The following is a 17247-nucleotide window of genomic DNA, read 5'->3' as shown; positions in this document are numbered from 1 at the left end:
AGATGCAAAATAAATTATATTCTTATTCAAACCGAACATTGTACAAATTGAAATCAATTCATTAGTAAATAGTATTTTATTTCAAAAAGGTTAATTTGTTATGTCTTTGGATACTTTTTTAATCGAAACATAAATCAAACATTTAAATCTGTTGTAGGACACAAAAAAAAAAACCTGTAACCAAACCGTTCTTTTTTTTTTTTTATGTGGTTTCTTAAACTATTTAACATATTCAGTATATACAATTATCTAATACATTTAAATATAAGTACACGTGTATACTTGTAAGTATATTACAACATAATAAGACCTTGTAGTCGTGATTTCGTTATTGTTCGAAAAATAGAATCAATTGAAAATTCGTATTATGATATATAATAAATTATGCAACAAGGTTAAAAATGTGTATGATCGATACAATTTATGGTGACGTTGGAAAACAAAATACAGTAGACGATTATACGTCTACAACAACGGCATCAACCATTATTCAAATCATTCTGGGAAACATTAAATTTAACGTTTATTGTTCCAGAATTAATAGACGTTTAGACAGGTTATTAATTAGTGGCAGCTGGCATTGTACATTGCTGGTGAACACAGTAAAGGTGTACGGGAAAAACACACACGGAACAGCAAACGGTGTGCGAGCGACGAGGGGATGCCAGATAGAAAAGGACCATAATAACTAGGACAAAGTTCCGTTTGGGGATTCGAACGTGACGCGTTTACTCTAGTCTATTTGTGTGTGCGCGCGCGTGTGTATGTGTAAAGCACTATTGTACTAAATCCCCCCTCCTGCCGCGTCCTTATTGGCTGTTTCGACGAGCCGTTATTAATGTCAACCATGCACGGGTGTAAGAGAACAGGACGGACAGGTGAAGGGGATTTAACCAACCACCTTTGGACCCGATTCCGTTGAAGGTTCTACATTACCACCCCATGTCTTTCCTGTTGGCATTATTGGATTTTCGCCAATATCAAACACACACACACACACACTAGATAGATAAATGAAAGGATGGATAGACAGAGCATTGATAGAAAACTGCGTGTGTTCAGAATGAATGGAAAAAAACACGAAAAGGAAATAGAATACGATATATATATATATATATATATATATATATATATACTATATATCTATTCGTAACTGTGTATTATATAATGGTTTCACCACGTTGTGCACATTATACATTCATAAAACTGTTGTATTTATGATGGAAAAATAACGTCATGAAAAATCACGTTTCAAATAGACTAATGGTATAATCAATATATACTTCAATTTCATTTACCATTATATTACAAAATAAATTTCTCACAAGTTACAAATCAAAAAACAATATATTGTACCCGTGATAAACACAAAGAAAAGGTGCAAGTATTACGATGAAAATTCGTGTGAAATCACGCTCATTTAAATTTAAAAAAATATATAAATATACGTGGATTATTGGTAGGTAACGTTTTAAAATCTTTTGCTAATATTCTTAGAATATTATTTTAATATGCAATATTAATATAGTATATTTTTAATTTTATGCAAAACTGATAAACAGTAATCTTACCTTTCACGTGTTCTGGATTTTCCGTACCAGAACGCATAATATCGTTTAAATAGTGTTCAAGATTGCGCATGTTATCCAAAGGTCCAGTGCCGTTTCCACATCGTTCCTAAAACATGCCAAATGCATTAAATTCAAGTATTAAGGTATTAAAGGAAATATCTTTTGTTTTTAGAATGGATTTATTAATACCTTATTTAAAAAAATGAAAATTAACTTTATAAGGAATATTATACATTTTTATATTTAAAATAGGGGTACAACTGTATAATTCATTAAACTGTATATTTGTGAAAATTAAAAATATATAAACTAAACATATTTTTGCATAAGCAAATGAATAAATCATGTTTTTATATTTGAAAGAGAAAAAACAAAAACAATTCTATACATAATGTTATATATAACATGAATATCAGAATAGCTAATTACTTCATGAAAATTTCAATTTTGTATTGAAATACAAAAGGTTACTTTATACCTGCATAATTAAACTTATTATGATAAAGAGCAATGAATATTTTAATTTTGAATAACTCTTTAATTGTAAATTGTTAATTAAATTTCCATTCAAACCCAAATGCTATTTTATAAAGCTTCTATTGTACATAATTTATAATTTTTGTTTTTAAGTTTAAAAATACAAATATAACTTCATGCGATGCATATAGTTAAATATGATAATTGATTATATGTATCAATATTATCATTTTAGAATTTATGTGAGTTATTTTTTTGTGAAATATATACTAATAGTATAATTAAAAATACAAAAACTATTTTAATATTTTAATGACTTCTAAACGATGTTTATAGGTTCACTAGTAAATATTAAAATCGAATTACTAAAATTACCAAAATACAAGTGTATACAATAATTTAGTTCGTTAACTAAATAAATGTAAAATATAGAGATTTTTGTTTAACTAATATTATATACTATACAGTATATAAGATGGTTCCTAATGCACAACTCTGTTTCTGTTTGCGTATCATCTTAACACGTCATTAAACGTAAAATATTAATAAACGTTAACATTTAATAATTAACGTCTAAAAATATTCACTACTACATACTTTAAAACTAGTGAAAATAAATCCTATTGGTTTAAATAAATAATATACGAAATTTTTTCTAGGTAGTGATTCATTCAAAGTTGTATTTATTATTTAAGAAAAAAAAAATAAAAAAATTCACATAAAATAAAATTTAAAATTGTATAATACATTAAGGCAGTGTAGTGTGCCTTAGTAGAAAAAATATTGTAAATAATACTAAAACTAAATTTTTAATTCGATTTTATAAATATATAAATCTTATAAGAATTTTTTATTTTTTTTAATTATCAAAAGAGAACTTTGGATTTAATAAGGTTTGTTTCATTGATATGAAATATAATATTATAATCGATTCAAAATATAAACATAATACATAGTACATATTCGTTTGATTATAACTCATATTACATTCTATATTTAATCATATAAAAGCATATATGAGCTTACACTTACATTAAATTTAATGGGAACTATAACTAGATCAGATAGAAACATTTCAATTTCATTAAACTTTGAGTATTATTTGAATTAATATATTTCAGTGATAATAATAGTCTTTCATTGTATATAATTAATATATAATAGATAAATATAAATAATTTATTGGATTATTTAAGTTTTTTATGATTTTTGAGAATGATACATTTTCATTAAACAACGACTGGAAGTCCCAAATAACATCCTGTGCCAAACCAAAATTCTAGTTGTTTTTATATTAACATAACAGTTTGCAGTTTGAGAAGGGTGCACAAAGTTTCATCAACGAATCCAATTATTTTGTTTTCATCGCTATAAGGTTTTGTATTAATTGGCGAAAGTAGAAAATACAACATTCATTAGGCTAATGTCCATTAGTATTGAGTTCATAAGATTACTCTTTTTAATGACTAATAGGTAGCTTTTGTCACAGATCCTATCAAATTACCTATTATGTACGATAATAGTTGTGTATTATTCGGGATTTTTAAAAACAAAACTTTATGAAGTAAATCACAATAGTCTTACAGAAAACAGCGAAATTATTACCTTAAAATTAAAAAAAAAAAAATGGATATATTTTAAATTAAATAGTATTGGATAAGTACAAATTTAATAATTTCAAATATTTGGGAATAATTTATTAAGTTTGTAGTCAGTTCGCCAAGAGACTAAGTCACTCCTTTGAATTAAAATAAACCTAAACTATACTTCTAAGAATAACTAGACAAGAGTACTAAAATTATAACAATTACAATTGAGTACCCTAAGATAATTTTTAATGAATGTAAACTCTACCAAAATATATCATATTTTATTATTAAAAATATATATTAAATTACAATTTTTAATGTTTACTTATTATGTGTGGATTTGATGAAAATATTGTTTGATACAATTATATTATTAACGTGGTTTAATAGTATTTTTAATTAATGTTAAATTAATATTTGGAGTTAATTTTAATTTGTATAATAGTTGAAAAATACGTTATATATTTTGAATAACATAAAATTATATATATATATATACACATAAATTAGGATCATTTTGTATAAAATATCGACAAAATATTATTTCAAATTATTATTTATTAATTTTGAACATCTTACAACCTACTTTATTTGATTGTGATATGAATGTTATTTGAATTAAAATAAAATTAACACATATTATATAATGTGTAAAGTTTCATATTTTTTAAAAAAGTTAATTTTATTGGTTTTACTAAGATCTGTTATTATTTTTATAAAGTACAAGCACAAGTTATCTGTACTCTTTCTAAAAATTATGTCAATGACCAATCTAATAAAAATCCAATTTATGCTGTTAAAATTTGACACATATTGTACATTTAAAAAGTAATTTTTGAAATAGTTCTTTATAGTTTAAAGGAAATATAATGAGTATATAACTTTAAAAACGGTCAGAATATATATATATTTTTTTTAACATTAAAATTTGAATAACTTCTCAGAATTACTTTTTAAATAAGAATATAATACAATTATTAATTATAACAATATAATAAACCTAACCTAATGTAATATTACTTTACACTAAGGTTATACGAATGAGGTAAGTTCCAATTATTCATAAAATAAACGAATATACACTAATGTTACTTGTTTTATGGTAAAAGTTTAGAAAATTAAATAATAATAACAAATATCGATAATTTAAACAAATAAATTACTAATCAGTCAAGAATACGACGTAGATCTCAATAGTTTTATTCATATTTAGTTAAAACAAAGTTTTTGTCAAGAAATTCATTATAATAAGTCAAGGTATATATAAATGGTGCTAATCTAATACTATCACAAAAAATAATTAAAATAATATATGAGTATAGGACAAACATTTTTTTCTATTCACGGCGTTTAAAATTTAATACATAATAATTATAATACAACAAATATATAGCTGATAATTAAATAAATGATTGATTCGTAACAAAATTCTTTTATCTAATATTTAATTTATAATTGATGACAAAATTCAATGACACGACAAATTTAACTAATTAACCCCAATTTGATAAAACAAGAAGGTTTTACAGTAGAAATATAATGATTAATAATAATAGTACTGAATTCTGTTTATAAATATATTATATATATTGGAAAACTTTTGTGTATTTAAAAACGAAATAAATTTCACAAAAATAGTTGGAAGTTGACATGTCTGAAAAAAATAAGGGTATACAAACGCTAAAGAACTTGAGGTAGGTGTTAAAGATAATAACATATCATCTTTCATCATTAAATTATTCCTCACTCACATTAAATTGAATTATCCATAAAATATATTTTCGTAACGATCTAGCACACATATAGTACTTTTATTATGGACTTGGTACAATATTTTATAATTTAATATGTATTAATTAAATTTGATAATTAGAAATATTTTTTATTGTTTATATTATGTCGTCTCCTAAATTCTATGATAATGATAGATATTTTTAATAACGCAAAACATTAAAATAAACAAAAAACTGTAAAATTTAATTGTTAACAACTAAAATTCACAACTCTATCCTTAGTAATAAAGTTACTAAAAAGTTATATCCTGAAAAATTAGTTTGTAAATTTGTATTGATATACAATAGAATAAACATACCTATAACCTATAAAACATATAATCATTTTAAAGAGCATCAGCTTAAGGTTTTTATATACCTTAATAAAATAGCAGATTTTTAGAGCATACTATGATCAAAAAAAAAAAAATGTAAATTGATTTTTTCCTGTTGTAGACAGTTGACAAAGAAAGCAGAATAAATAAAATACAAAGATACAAACGATTGCTTGACGAAATTATTTTTCAAACTATTTTCCAACCCATTGGATTGGGATGAAAGAATTATTAAATTATAGCTGCACTACTGTCCATTCAAACCTTATTTTAAGCTTTACATTTTTGTAATAATTTCTCTGATAATCATTTTTTAGAATAAAATTTGTATACTTAAAATGTGATAATTTATAATGAACTTCATTGATTTAAACTTAATTTTGATTCCTGTCTTCATAATACTTTCTCTCACCTACAATTAAGTAAGTTTTATCTTAAGTTTTTGATAACTGGATTCGATTATCATTATTTTGATAACACGTTTCACAATAAAAATAACAAGTAAAACTATTAAGTTATATTTAAGAAAAGTATTCAAGTAGATATAAAGTTAAATTGTACATGTGCAATGTGCATATACTTTTTTTCATAACTGCAATCATGCTACTGTAATATCAATTTGAATTTATTAACCAAGTAAACCTATTAAATTGTTTAAAAATAGACAATGAACTTTATAATTTATAATAATTAAATAACAATTTACAGTTAAGAGTGTTTAAAAAGTATTTATTTTTTTTTTCATTATTCTTATAATTGAATATTTAAAATTTAAAGTTGAATAAGGAGCAACAGAGTTTTAGACAGAACCATATTATTTTATCCCGTTAAATCATCAACTATATAACTTATGTTATTTAAGCTAATCCCTTTAAATTACGATGAAAGGTTCTTTAGCCTAGAGTTTACCAATTTATTTTACGAATTAAACCATGGTTGTAAACAAAAAAATAAATGTAAGACTAGCGGATTTCATAAATTTGATTTTAGAGATATTCTCAATTTTAATTTTTATGTCAGTGATGATTTCTGCTTATCATTTTCTTAATTCAATTTTTATAATTTAATTTTACAGCGAAGTTTTTTTGAATAGAGGATGATACGTACTTTAAAATAATACGAATTAAATGTATGAGCAGATGTGTAATTCAGATTAAAAAAATAGAAGATATATTTTTCGAAATTAATTTAACATACATTTTTAAATAATTTGCAAAGAGGATGATAATTTTAACATAGAAAAATTCCAAATCAAAGTTTTATGTGTTTTTAAATATAAATTTACAGATATTTACACATACATATATATATATATTATTATAATACATCTTTATAAAACATTGATACATGAATATTATAAATAATGAATTAATGTTTTTTCTTCTTTATGACGAACAATTTAAAGATTTTCAAGAAGTACTATGAAGTATAAATGACTGACAAAAAAAATTGTAATGTTATTGCTGTGATCGATATCTTAATTTTATATGGAAACATTATTAAACAAATATGTTATTTTTTCAAAAAACAAATTGAAAAAAAAAACTATTCAATAATTCAGCTAAATGAAAATATAATTTTGCAATGATAGATGTATACAGTTAAGGTTATCTAATTAGTATGAGAATTTTAAATACAAAACATACAATTTAAATGGAGTATTAAGAATTACATTTTAAAATAATCTTTTTAAAATAAATCGTTTTTTGTCTAAAAAGTATTATGAGTTTAATTAGTATGTTTTTTCGAAAATTTTTTTATAATTTTTAAATGATAATATAATTTTTTTTATAATGATGTAATAGATATTCAAAAATATGAAATAGTAATAAAAACAAGTTTGACCTAATTACAAGATATCAGTAAGCATAGTAGTATATAATATAATTAATAGTATATGATTGTATAGTTAAAAAAAAAAATGCGCATCAAAAAAAAAAAAAAAACATAAATGATTTTTACATTTTTTTATATTTTTTTTTATTCATATTAAATTATTATGTTATTATAAACTTCTTAACACGTACAATTCCATAATAAATGTACTAACGTGTACTAATCTATAAAGACAAAATAATGGATTTGTTTAGAAAGATTTTTCATGATGGTTCTACAATCTACTTATTATAAATATTAATAACTAATTAATAAAGAGATTATTATAAATCCTTACTACTATAAATACGTCTTTTACTATGTATATTGGACCAAGTAATATTATGTTCACAATACAGGTAATTTTTAGTTAATTATTTCCGTTTTATTAAAACAATAATACACCTATATTCCAAAAAAAATTATACATTTGATGCTGCTTTCAGCTCACGTATAATCGTCGAATGTGTAAAATACGTAATAAGTATAATATTTAACATCAAACATGAAATTGGACATTTAATAAGTTATCAAAAATATAACTTACTTTATCCAGATGAACAAGACGTGTAGCGATTAAAGAATTATTTTACATAAGTCATTTCGTTTTGAAATGTACGTATTAAGATCCTTTACTGTAAAAGGCACAGTTAACTACTTTAAAACGTATTTAAATTAATTTCCAAAGTATGTTAAATATTAATAAACTTACAGGTTATTTTATAAGTACACATCGTTATTTTTGTTAGTCAAGTGCGTTGAAAAGAATATTTAAATTTAAAATGATTGAAAGGATTGTATACAGTTTAATTATATGTATGTTTCTTATGAACATTATGCATATACACGTTTTCATGTACAATATCAGTAGATGAAACGTAATAACTACACAGGAGAAAGAGAAAATAGTGCTAATGGTCCTCGGTATATTATATACTAAACTCAATAAGTATCACAGGACTTTTAAAACATAATATCAGCGACAAATATACTGCTTTTGTGTGCTTTTAGTACACATATATTATGGATCCTTATCAAATTATTATTGTTACGCCAAAAAGTTACGGTAATTATAAAACGTATATTAGATACTATTCTGGGCGTAAGCAATAACGTTATTTTTATTACAATATGCATATTTTTACTTAACTAAAAATTCTAAATGTCAATGGATTACGATTTAAGTATATAACTTATTTTTACGCGCAGTAATGTTGAACGGAGAAAGATATGTGCAAACGTATATGATTGGGGAGAGGAGTGTTCCGACGAGACGTACGCACATCACCGTTTCCGTCGTACTGTATTATAATATACACATCCGAACTACGTTTCCGGAAACGATGTTAGGGGACGTAAGTAGTTAAATAATTAATGCCGGCACACAATGTCAGAAGGCATTCATGTTGCATAAACGCACGGTGAGTATAATAGTATCTATACAGAGTGTTCGCGTCATGAGGGCCTGCCTTATCGGAATATCCACGATGACTGAATCAAAATATTGTCAAATCCTATCTGACTATCACAATAGTATAATAATGTTTATTTTATTGTAAATTGTTCTTAAAAAACATCGTTCCCTGATCATAACACGACAATCGTTGAGAGGTAAGTATTCGTAATATAAAAGGAAGCTACTTATATTATATCACGTTTCGGAAATGCGCCACCATTTTTTTCCGATTAGACCCTAATCTACTCTACCTACCGAACCAATAGACAAAGGTTGTAGAGTTGTGCAAAGCACATTTAAACTGTACTAAAAATACGAAGTATGGTAGCAGAAAAGACAAACTTCGTCGTAACGTGTGTCGTATGTATATATGGCACCGAAAAGTTTCTAGCTTACAGTATGTAAAACTCATGGCAAAACGAATACTGTGACATTTAATTTAACAATTTTTATTGCGCATAAAAAAATAACAATAAAAAATAAAATCTTGTCGCACCAACACCAGAAAAACTAACTACATGTGCAACATCATATATAATGCATTGATAGTATAAGAAAACGAAAGACACAGGAACGACTTCACAAGATGTTTTTTTTCCAGATTGTGTTATACGTGAATATTTTCAAGACTTTTACCAGCCAACTAACCAAGAATCTACGCCAACTACACGATAAAGAAAAAAATCCATAGAGCCTTTTTACATACAGCAATATATTTTTAATTCTGTACACGAATAGCGTATGAACGCGTTCACTATAAGTTGTCAGTTGTAGCAAACAAAAAAACAGTAGAAAACATTTTTCAATAAATTAATTTTAGTCACCATCCCCCTTCCCTATGCCTAAATCACTAAATAAACACACAACGCAAAAATACAAATAAGTATGTACACGTTATAAACCTGTGTAGAAGCATATTATACGAGTACATACCCATATATGATATATATATAAAAAAGTTTTTAACGACAACAACGGTTCTAGATCAGACGATGAAAAAACTCTGCCGACGTACTGTCATCGTCGTTATTGCAAACGTAGTATTTATTTTCATTCGAAAATCATCATCATCATTATAGCCGTTGGTAATTAATAGAGCAAAGCGAACGAAAACTCTGTTTTCAAATCAGAGGAAATTCTATATATCATCTGCCCGTCGACAAAATGAGCACACACGATATTTTATATAAAATTATTTTTCTTAACAAACGTGTATACATATCATTAAATATTGTTATAGACGTGGAACGACCCTCTCTCCTAGAAAAATTATAAATATTTAGTGAGATAACTAGAACTAAAAATGAATGTTTTTATTGAATATTTTCGAATGGAAAATACAACAACTTTCTCATAAAGTTAATTCCTTTTTTCTCGATTTCATTCAATTTTTTTTTTTAAACTATAATAAAACAATAGGTACATAAAATTCTACAGAATTCAATTTGAGAAACAAATTTAATTAACTATTTTTAATATATTGGTCATTATTAAATGTAAATGTACGAGTACTTATATACTTTTGATAAATGAAGTTGCATGTTATATAACGTATTTTTAAGTTAGTGTTTTATTAATTTAATTTTAAATACAATTTATTACAATAGTACATTTTAAATTAAATGACATTTATTTATATATTAGGACATTTTGGAATGGAGATGATTTTCCGGACTAAGGAAACGTCACTATATTGTTACCTTCATATTGTATTCACGTGTATAACTATAATATAGTCCAAGCAAGTAATATATATTACATATGTGTTTTAATAATATAATGCGTCATTCCACGCCCGAACGTGGTATATCCAACCGTCTGAATAAATAATAAAACATTCGATTCAAAGACCGTTGCCATATATTATATTATACCGTAAAACACGCCATATGTATAATACTTTAAAAGGACGCTACGTTTTCTCAGTCTTTATGCGTACAACACAGCAAATTAACGTATTGAATTTTTACCCCGATTTAATCATAGTTAATAATAGTATAAATTTACATTTTATCAAACTTTTAGAGGAGGATATAATATATAATGTGTCCAAATAAAGGACTTTTTTCCATTTATTTAATTTAAAAAATATAAATTATTCATGTACTTATAACTAATTTAAAAATAAAAATTCGAAAAAAATCGTATTCGTTAAGGAAAGTTGATAATATTATCCTCTAATAATTCAAAAAGATGTAACTTTGTTCAAATAAATATTTTTATGAATAAACTGTAGTAAGGATCTAATACGTAGATTTTCTATGTTATACGTGTACAATAAAACAAATACAACAATGAATTTAATTTCATAATAAAGATAGATACTAGAATTTTACCCTAAAATATTTGAGATACAGTTAGTATATAATTCAGTGGTTAACAAACAACTAATAAATAAATAAAAGTTTGTTAGTTTAATGTACAATTACTACATAAAAAAAATCAAAAATTCATTGAATCTATTCAAAATAAAATGTAATCAACAATATAATATAGGTTATAAATAAATAATACACATATAATTATAAAAGTTCATCAAAAATATGTTTGTTGAATATAACAAAATAACTAATATACGTTTAATCGTTTGAATCTATTCAAAAATTAATAAATAATAATATAATAAAATAAATAAACTTATGATACAATTATAACTATGAATTAATAAAAAAATGTTTATGAAATGTTACGTTTATACTTTTTTTAACAAGCTTTTTACAAACTCTAAGTATGTCATTATATTATTTCCATTTAATTTTCTAATTAGAATTTCAATAAATAAAATATTTTTTCAGTAGTGTTCCTTGAATCTCTTGTGTGTATATTATTAGCTAACTTTTAACTAACATTATAGAACTTATTCAAATTATTTTTTAAATATATAGAAATATACGAGTGTATACAACACATTTAGATAGAAATTATATATATATATAAAAAAAAAAACTATTAAATAATTTAATTTGTTATTTAAAGACTCCAACTAATTCATATTACCTTACTGTAAGTTTAATATATTATTGATGGAATTATTGAAAAAAAAAAAAAAAAATTCTTTTAAAATATTATATTTGATTCAACAAGCAAATAAACATTTTATCACTTTAAAATCAATGTCTAATGTGTCTGATAGTTCAAATGAAAAAAAATATACAAACATCGCCTAGACTCAAAAATGGTATTCCAAAAATATAAAACAAACGAATATTTGCTACTTTTCCATTCATCGTATATTCTTTAACTAATTCTAGGTCATGAATTTTTCATCGCCAATATATTGCTAGACGAAACCGATATCCTTTTTTAATTTTTCTAGCCAAATGTTTTGAATTTTTTTGTGAATAGATACTTTAAATTCAACAAAAATTAAATCTATATAAAATCCTGATACATTTTTAAATATCCTAAATTAATAGCTTCAGTACTACAATAATGCAATAATAATTAATATTTTTCTTTTATTAAAAAATATACAGTATCAGTAAATATTTAAAGACTAAAGTAAATCCAATATCGTTAAATCTGATATTAAATATAATCTATATTTTGTAGCCAAAACTAAGTCTATTTGTAAGCTAACATATAAATAATCATGGATTATAGGAGTTAAAAATTAAGCTATAAACACTGAGTCTCAAAAAAATGTATTAATATAACTTTTATTGAAAACGGTCAAGCCATTCAGAAATTACACGATCACAATATATGTACAAAATAATCAATTATAGAAAGATACTCATATGTATATAATATATTTATATATATATATGTTTTGTCATAACTGACAGGGAATCAACGTAGACCCTAAACTATAATAAGTAGTTACTTAGAATTCTGACAGTACCTACACATTTCATAATGTAAGTGCACACTAAAAAAAAGATTTAGCGAAATTCGCATTTTAAAGAAGGGCTTATACAGGAATATGTTGGTTCACGAAAAACAATTGTTATTTTTTTATATATGGTTGCCATTGGTTACAAAAAATAAAATGAGTTATTAAAATTGGATTCATTTTAAACTTGTATAACTACAATTTATAATTGTATTGATAAAGATTACTCATTGAACGTCACATTCGACACATATGTACTCAATATTTGTATGGTGACTCGTATTACAATTTGGTTGTTTAGATATTTTTATACGGTATTTAGTAAACAACTTGGTTAACGGTTTTCATTTCAACAATAAAATCGCTATCGTAGACAGGTAAATATCAGACTTTTTTTCACAACTTAAACTATTACCTAATTAACATTTCTAATTTATTACTAAATTATAAACATTTCATTATTTGAATATAAATTATAAGGTACTTACTCCTTTATAAAAAGTTTTTATCATTACACTGAGTATTAAATTACGAATTTAACAAAGTATGAATCATATACGAGGTGTCATTTTTAACTAAAAACTATTTGTCTAGTATAATAATATAGCCGAATTTATAGCGACTTTACGTGAGTTTCTCCATATCTATAAATCCTAACAATACATCAATCGTGATAAACAATTTATTTTAACAGAACATTTGGGTACTCCTCTCCATTTAAAAGGTGTATCAGAATGTTTCAGATATGCTTGAAAGAATCAATTTTAGAATACTCGAAACTCACTCTACCAGTAACCAGATTCCTTGTTCTACCCACAATCACACAAACTCGTTAGATCATAATTATCTTCTTATCGCAACTGCATGCTTAGAACATGTACTCCCTGATTAAATGTATATTATATTCACACTATATTGTTCTATTTATATTTAAATTATATTTATTCTTTTGTGTTACTACCATTAGTCGTTTATATTGCGAAAAAATAAATATAAAACACGAAGAACACGTAGTATGGTAAAAAGTTGAATTATTAACCACGAAGACGATCAACGACAGCTATTATATTATCATTCAGGAACTGTGAACAAAATCCATAATATTGATCATAATTTATAATTGTATACAAAATGTTTTTATTCTACATATTATTAAAGCCTATAACCCCTAAAAATACACCACAAAGAACCCATGAAAAACAAAAACAAAATACCTGACGATATATTAGATCACAATTCGTAGTTAAGTCTCTTTTTATGAAATTTAACTCGTCGTGAGTAAAATAAAATATTAAACCAGTAAATTGTATAAAAAAATTAACGTATCCAAATACCAGAATCCTATTTATATAAATTATGTTTATATTGAATAAAGGTTTAATTAGATATATGCAAACTGAAGCAATACAAATATTTTAATTTGAGCTTGAAAATGACGTCTCTGTGTTAACCAAATAATAATGTATTTTTTATCATAGTTAAAATTTACCATCAATAAATATTTGATAACATACAAAAATGTTAATTAATATTATCATATTTATCATTAATTCTTTCGAAAAAACAAATGGTTTATATTTGACGATTAATTTTTCTTTTTTTTTTTATTTATTGGGTTCTTTATTTTTAAACTTTGCTCTTTTTATTTTTATTTTTCAAGGGAAAGTTTTGAAGAACTGTATTAATTAAAAAGTTACTTTCAAAAAGAAATAGCTTAATATACGTTACGTGTAAAGAAGAAGTAAAATTATTATCAATTAAAACAAATAACTATTTATTTTTAAAATAAATGAAATGATAAGAAATGAGTTAAATAGTAAATTATCGTAATAAAACGTACCATTGATAAGTTTAACAAATAAATTATATGCATGTACAAAATATTAAAACATTACGTATAAATTGTATAGGTAATGAATAAGAATCCAAAAGAGGAAATAAATTTTAAAATAGTTGTAGGTACCTATAATTCAACATGTTCGTAACTACGTTCTAAATTCATTAAATTAAATGCGTCGTGCTTGAAGACGAATCGCGTCACTAAACAAGAATTTATAGTCGTAGTAATATGGGCACATCAATAGACACATACGACATACGTATCGTTTAAAATAACCAACAAGTAAAGAACGCAACTCGAAAAATCTAATTTAAAAATAAACATTACGTACGGAAAGGGACATATGAAATAGTATTATTATACAGTTTGAATAATGAATATTATACAAATTAAGTTTTCAATTTTTTCATATTATTGCATATGCAATACATTTGACTAGGAGGAAATTATATGTTATAATTGTTTATTGTGCAATTTTTACAATATTAATCATAATTATAATTTCAAAAATTACACGCTGCAACTATTTTCTCTCCTTTGACTAATAGGCCACATTGAACTTTAAAAATTGAAAAATTTCTTCGGGAAATAAATGTTTATAATTCGTATATAATTTAAGACTATACTTATGTAACATACTTAAATATCCTAAAGGATAAATTTTAGTATTGAATCAAATATAAGAATAAAAATAATAAATTAACTAATTTCCATAATGAAAGATTAAACAATACTATCAATTTACAATCTACAATATGATTGTACAACAGAAATATTTGTTTTTGCTTAATTTAAGGAAAATTTATGAATTTCTTGCATATACTTCAGTGATTTAATTTGTAATTTGCAACAGTTAATTCTTTTTGGGTCAGATTAACAACACTGACTTCGTATAACTATTTATGCTAACTTATAATATGTAAGTAAGAATTTCCTCACTGAAATAGAATATTCTTTATATAAATTATCTCTTGCAAAATTAAAGATAACTATCCCTGTGGCACTAAATTTATTATTGAAACACGCGGATACTATAAATCACGTTTTCAATTTCCTTTACCTTTTTATTTTAATGTTGGATAGACGAAGCAGTTAAACCGGATAAAATACAACATATATGAATGAGAATATTATTTACATTTTTAGAAAATAAAACCGTTACAAAACCGTCAACACAAAATATTTCTTCACTATAATATACAATATACATACATAACTTACTACATAAATTGTATAATATTGTATAATGCATATAATATAAAAATTGGTAAGCATTCACTTAAATTTTACATTTCTAGAAGATAGTAAAAATTGCATTATAGTTTAAGTTAACTCCTTTCATTTTCTGAGAGGTAAAATTTGAATAACCTTATATATTATATAAATATTGAACTTATCTACACAATCCAGTTTGTTGCAGTTTAATTTATTTTTCAAAACGTATATAATTAATATTCGATTTAAAATATAAAAAATATATATAACGAATTAATACAACTATACTAATTGACTTCATATAAATATGTGTTTTGTACAAAACTATACCTTAGCGTCTATGCAACTTCTATAATTTTTTTTAACTTTTAAATAATCTTTATTCGATAAGTTACAGCTATAGTTTATTCAAACCGTTAAATTAAAAGACAAATACTTAAGAGCTCAAAGATGGAATTGATAAAAATTAAAATATTTATAAAGAAGCTTGGTCAAAATATATTAAGATAATATTGTCTTGAATCAGTATTAAATCACTGAATTTTATTAATATGCTCTAGAATAATTTGATCGATAAAATTAATTATAAATAAAAGTATTTTTACATTCTACATCGGAAAATTCGAATTATAATCAATTAAAGTAGATATAATGCGATGATGTTCAAAAAGCATTTTTCTTAAAAACAAATACGTTATAATTTTATTTACTATAATACTTATGTTCATTACATAAATTTTATTGAAAACAAATTCAAAACATACAAATAAAATAAAACCTTTCTGTGGTTATATATTTAAAAATATTAAATCACCCCTATTAGTTTTTTCAAGTGAACATTATCATATTGCAAGGTAATATAACATAAATACATCATATGTATATAGGCACGTACTGAAGTACATTAAGTAGGGTTGTATAAATTGTACTAAGCCATAGGGATAAAACAAGGAAATTTCTCGTTAGGCCAATGGTTTAACACAAAAAATCTGCACAGTGATATGTAATGCATTTTATTTTTTGTTTAAGCAGTGATGGGAATTTGAATATATCGATTAAGTGTGTATTTTTAATTTTCCCAGTTACCTACAAATACAACAATAACCGTATAAATAATCCATAAAACTAAAATGTGATTTTGAAAAAAGGTAGTTTTAAAATCGTAATAGTTTGTGTGTGTGTGTGTGTGTGTGTGTGTGTGTGTGTGTGTGTCTGTGTCTGTGTGTGTGTGTCTGTGTGTGTGTGTCTGTGTGTGTGTGTCTGTGTGTGTGTGTCTGTGTGT

General features: G+C 24.1%; 1 protein-coding gene across 2 annotated transcripts in view; it reads right to left on the bottom strand.

Annotated features, from left to right (window-relative positions):
- LOC112596070 (cytoplasmic polyadenylation element-binding protein 2) overlaps positions 1-17247 on the bottom strand; it is a 113968-nt gene that overhangs the window by 52627 nt on the left and 44094 nt on the right. For both annotated transcript variants that reach the window (XM_025341547.1, XM_025341548.1), the window contains one exon: positions 1572-1677. In XM_025341547.1, the coding sequence (XP_025197332.1) occupies positions 1572-1677 (106 nt within the window). The remainder of the gene's footprint in view (positions 1-1571; positions 1678-17247) is intronic.

The sequence above is a fragment of the Melanaphis sacchari genome, unplaced genomic scaffold, assembly GCF_002803265.2.
Source record: "Melanaphis sacchari strain LSU unplaced genomic scaffold, SCAv2.0 Contig2_pilon_pilon, whole genome shotgun sequence".
NCBI lineage: Eukaryota > Metazoa > Arthropoda > Insecta > Hemiptera > Aphididae > Melanaphis > Melanaphis sacchari.
This window is presented reverse-complemented; position numbering and strand designations above follow the sequence as displayed.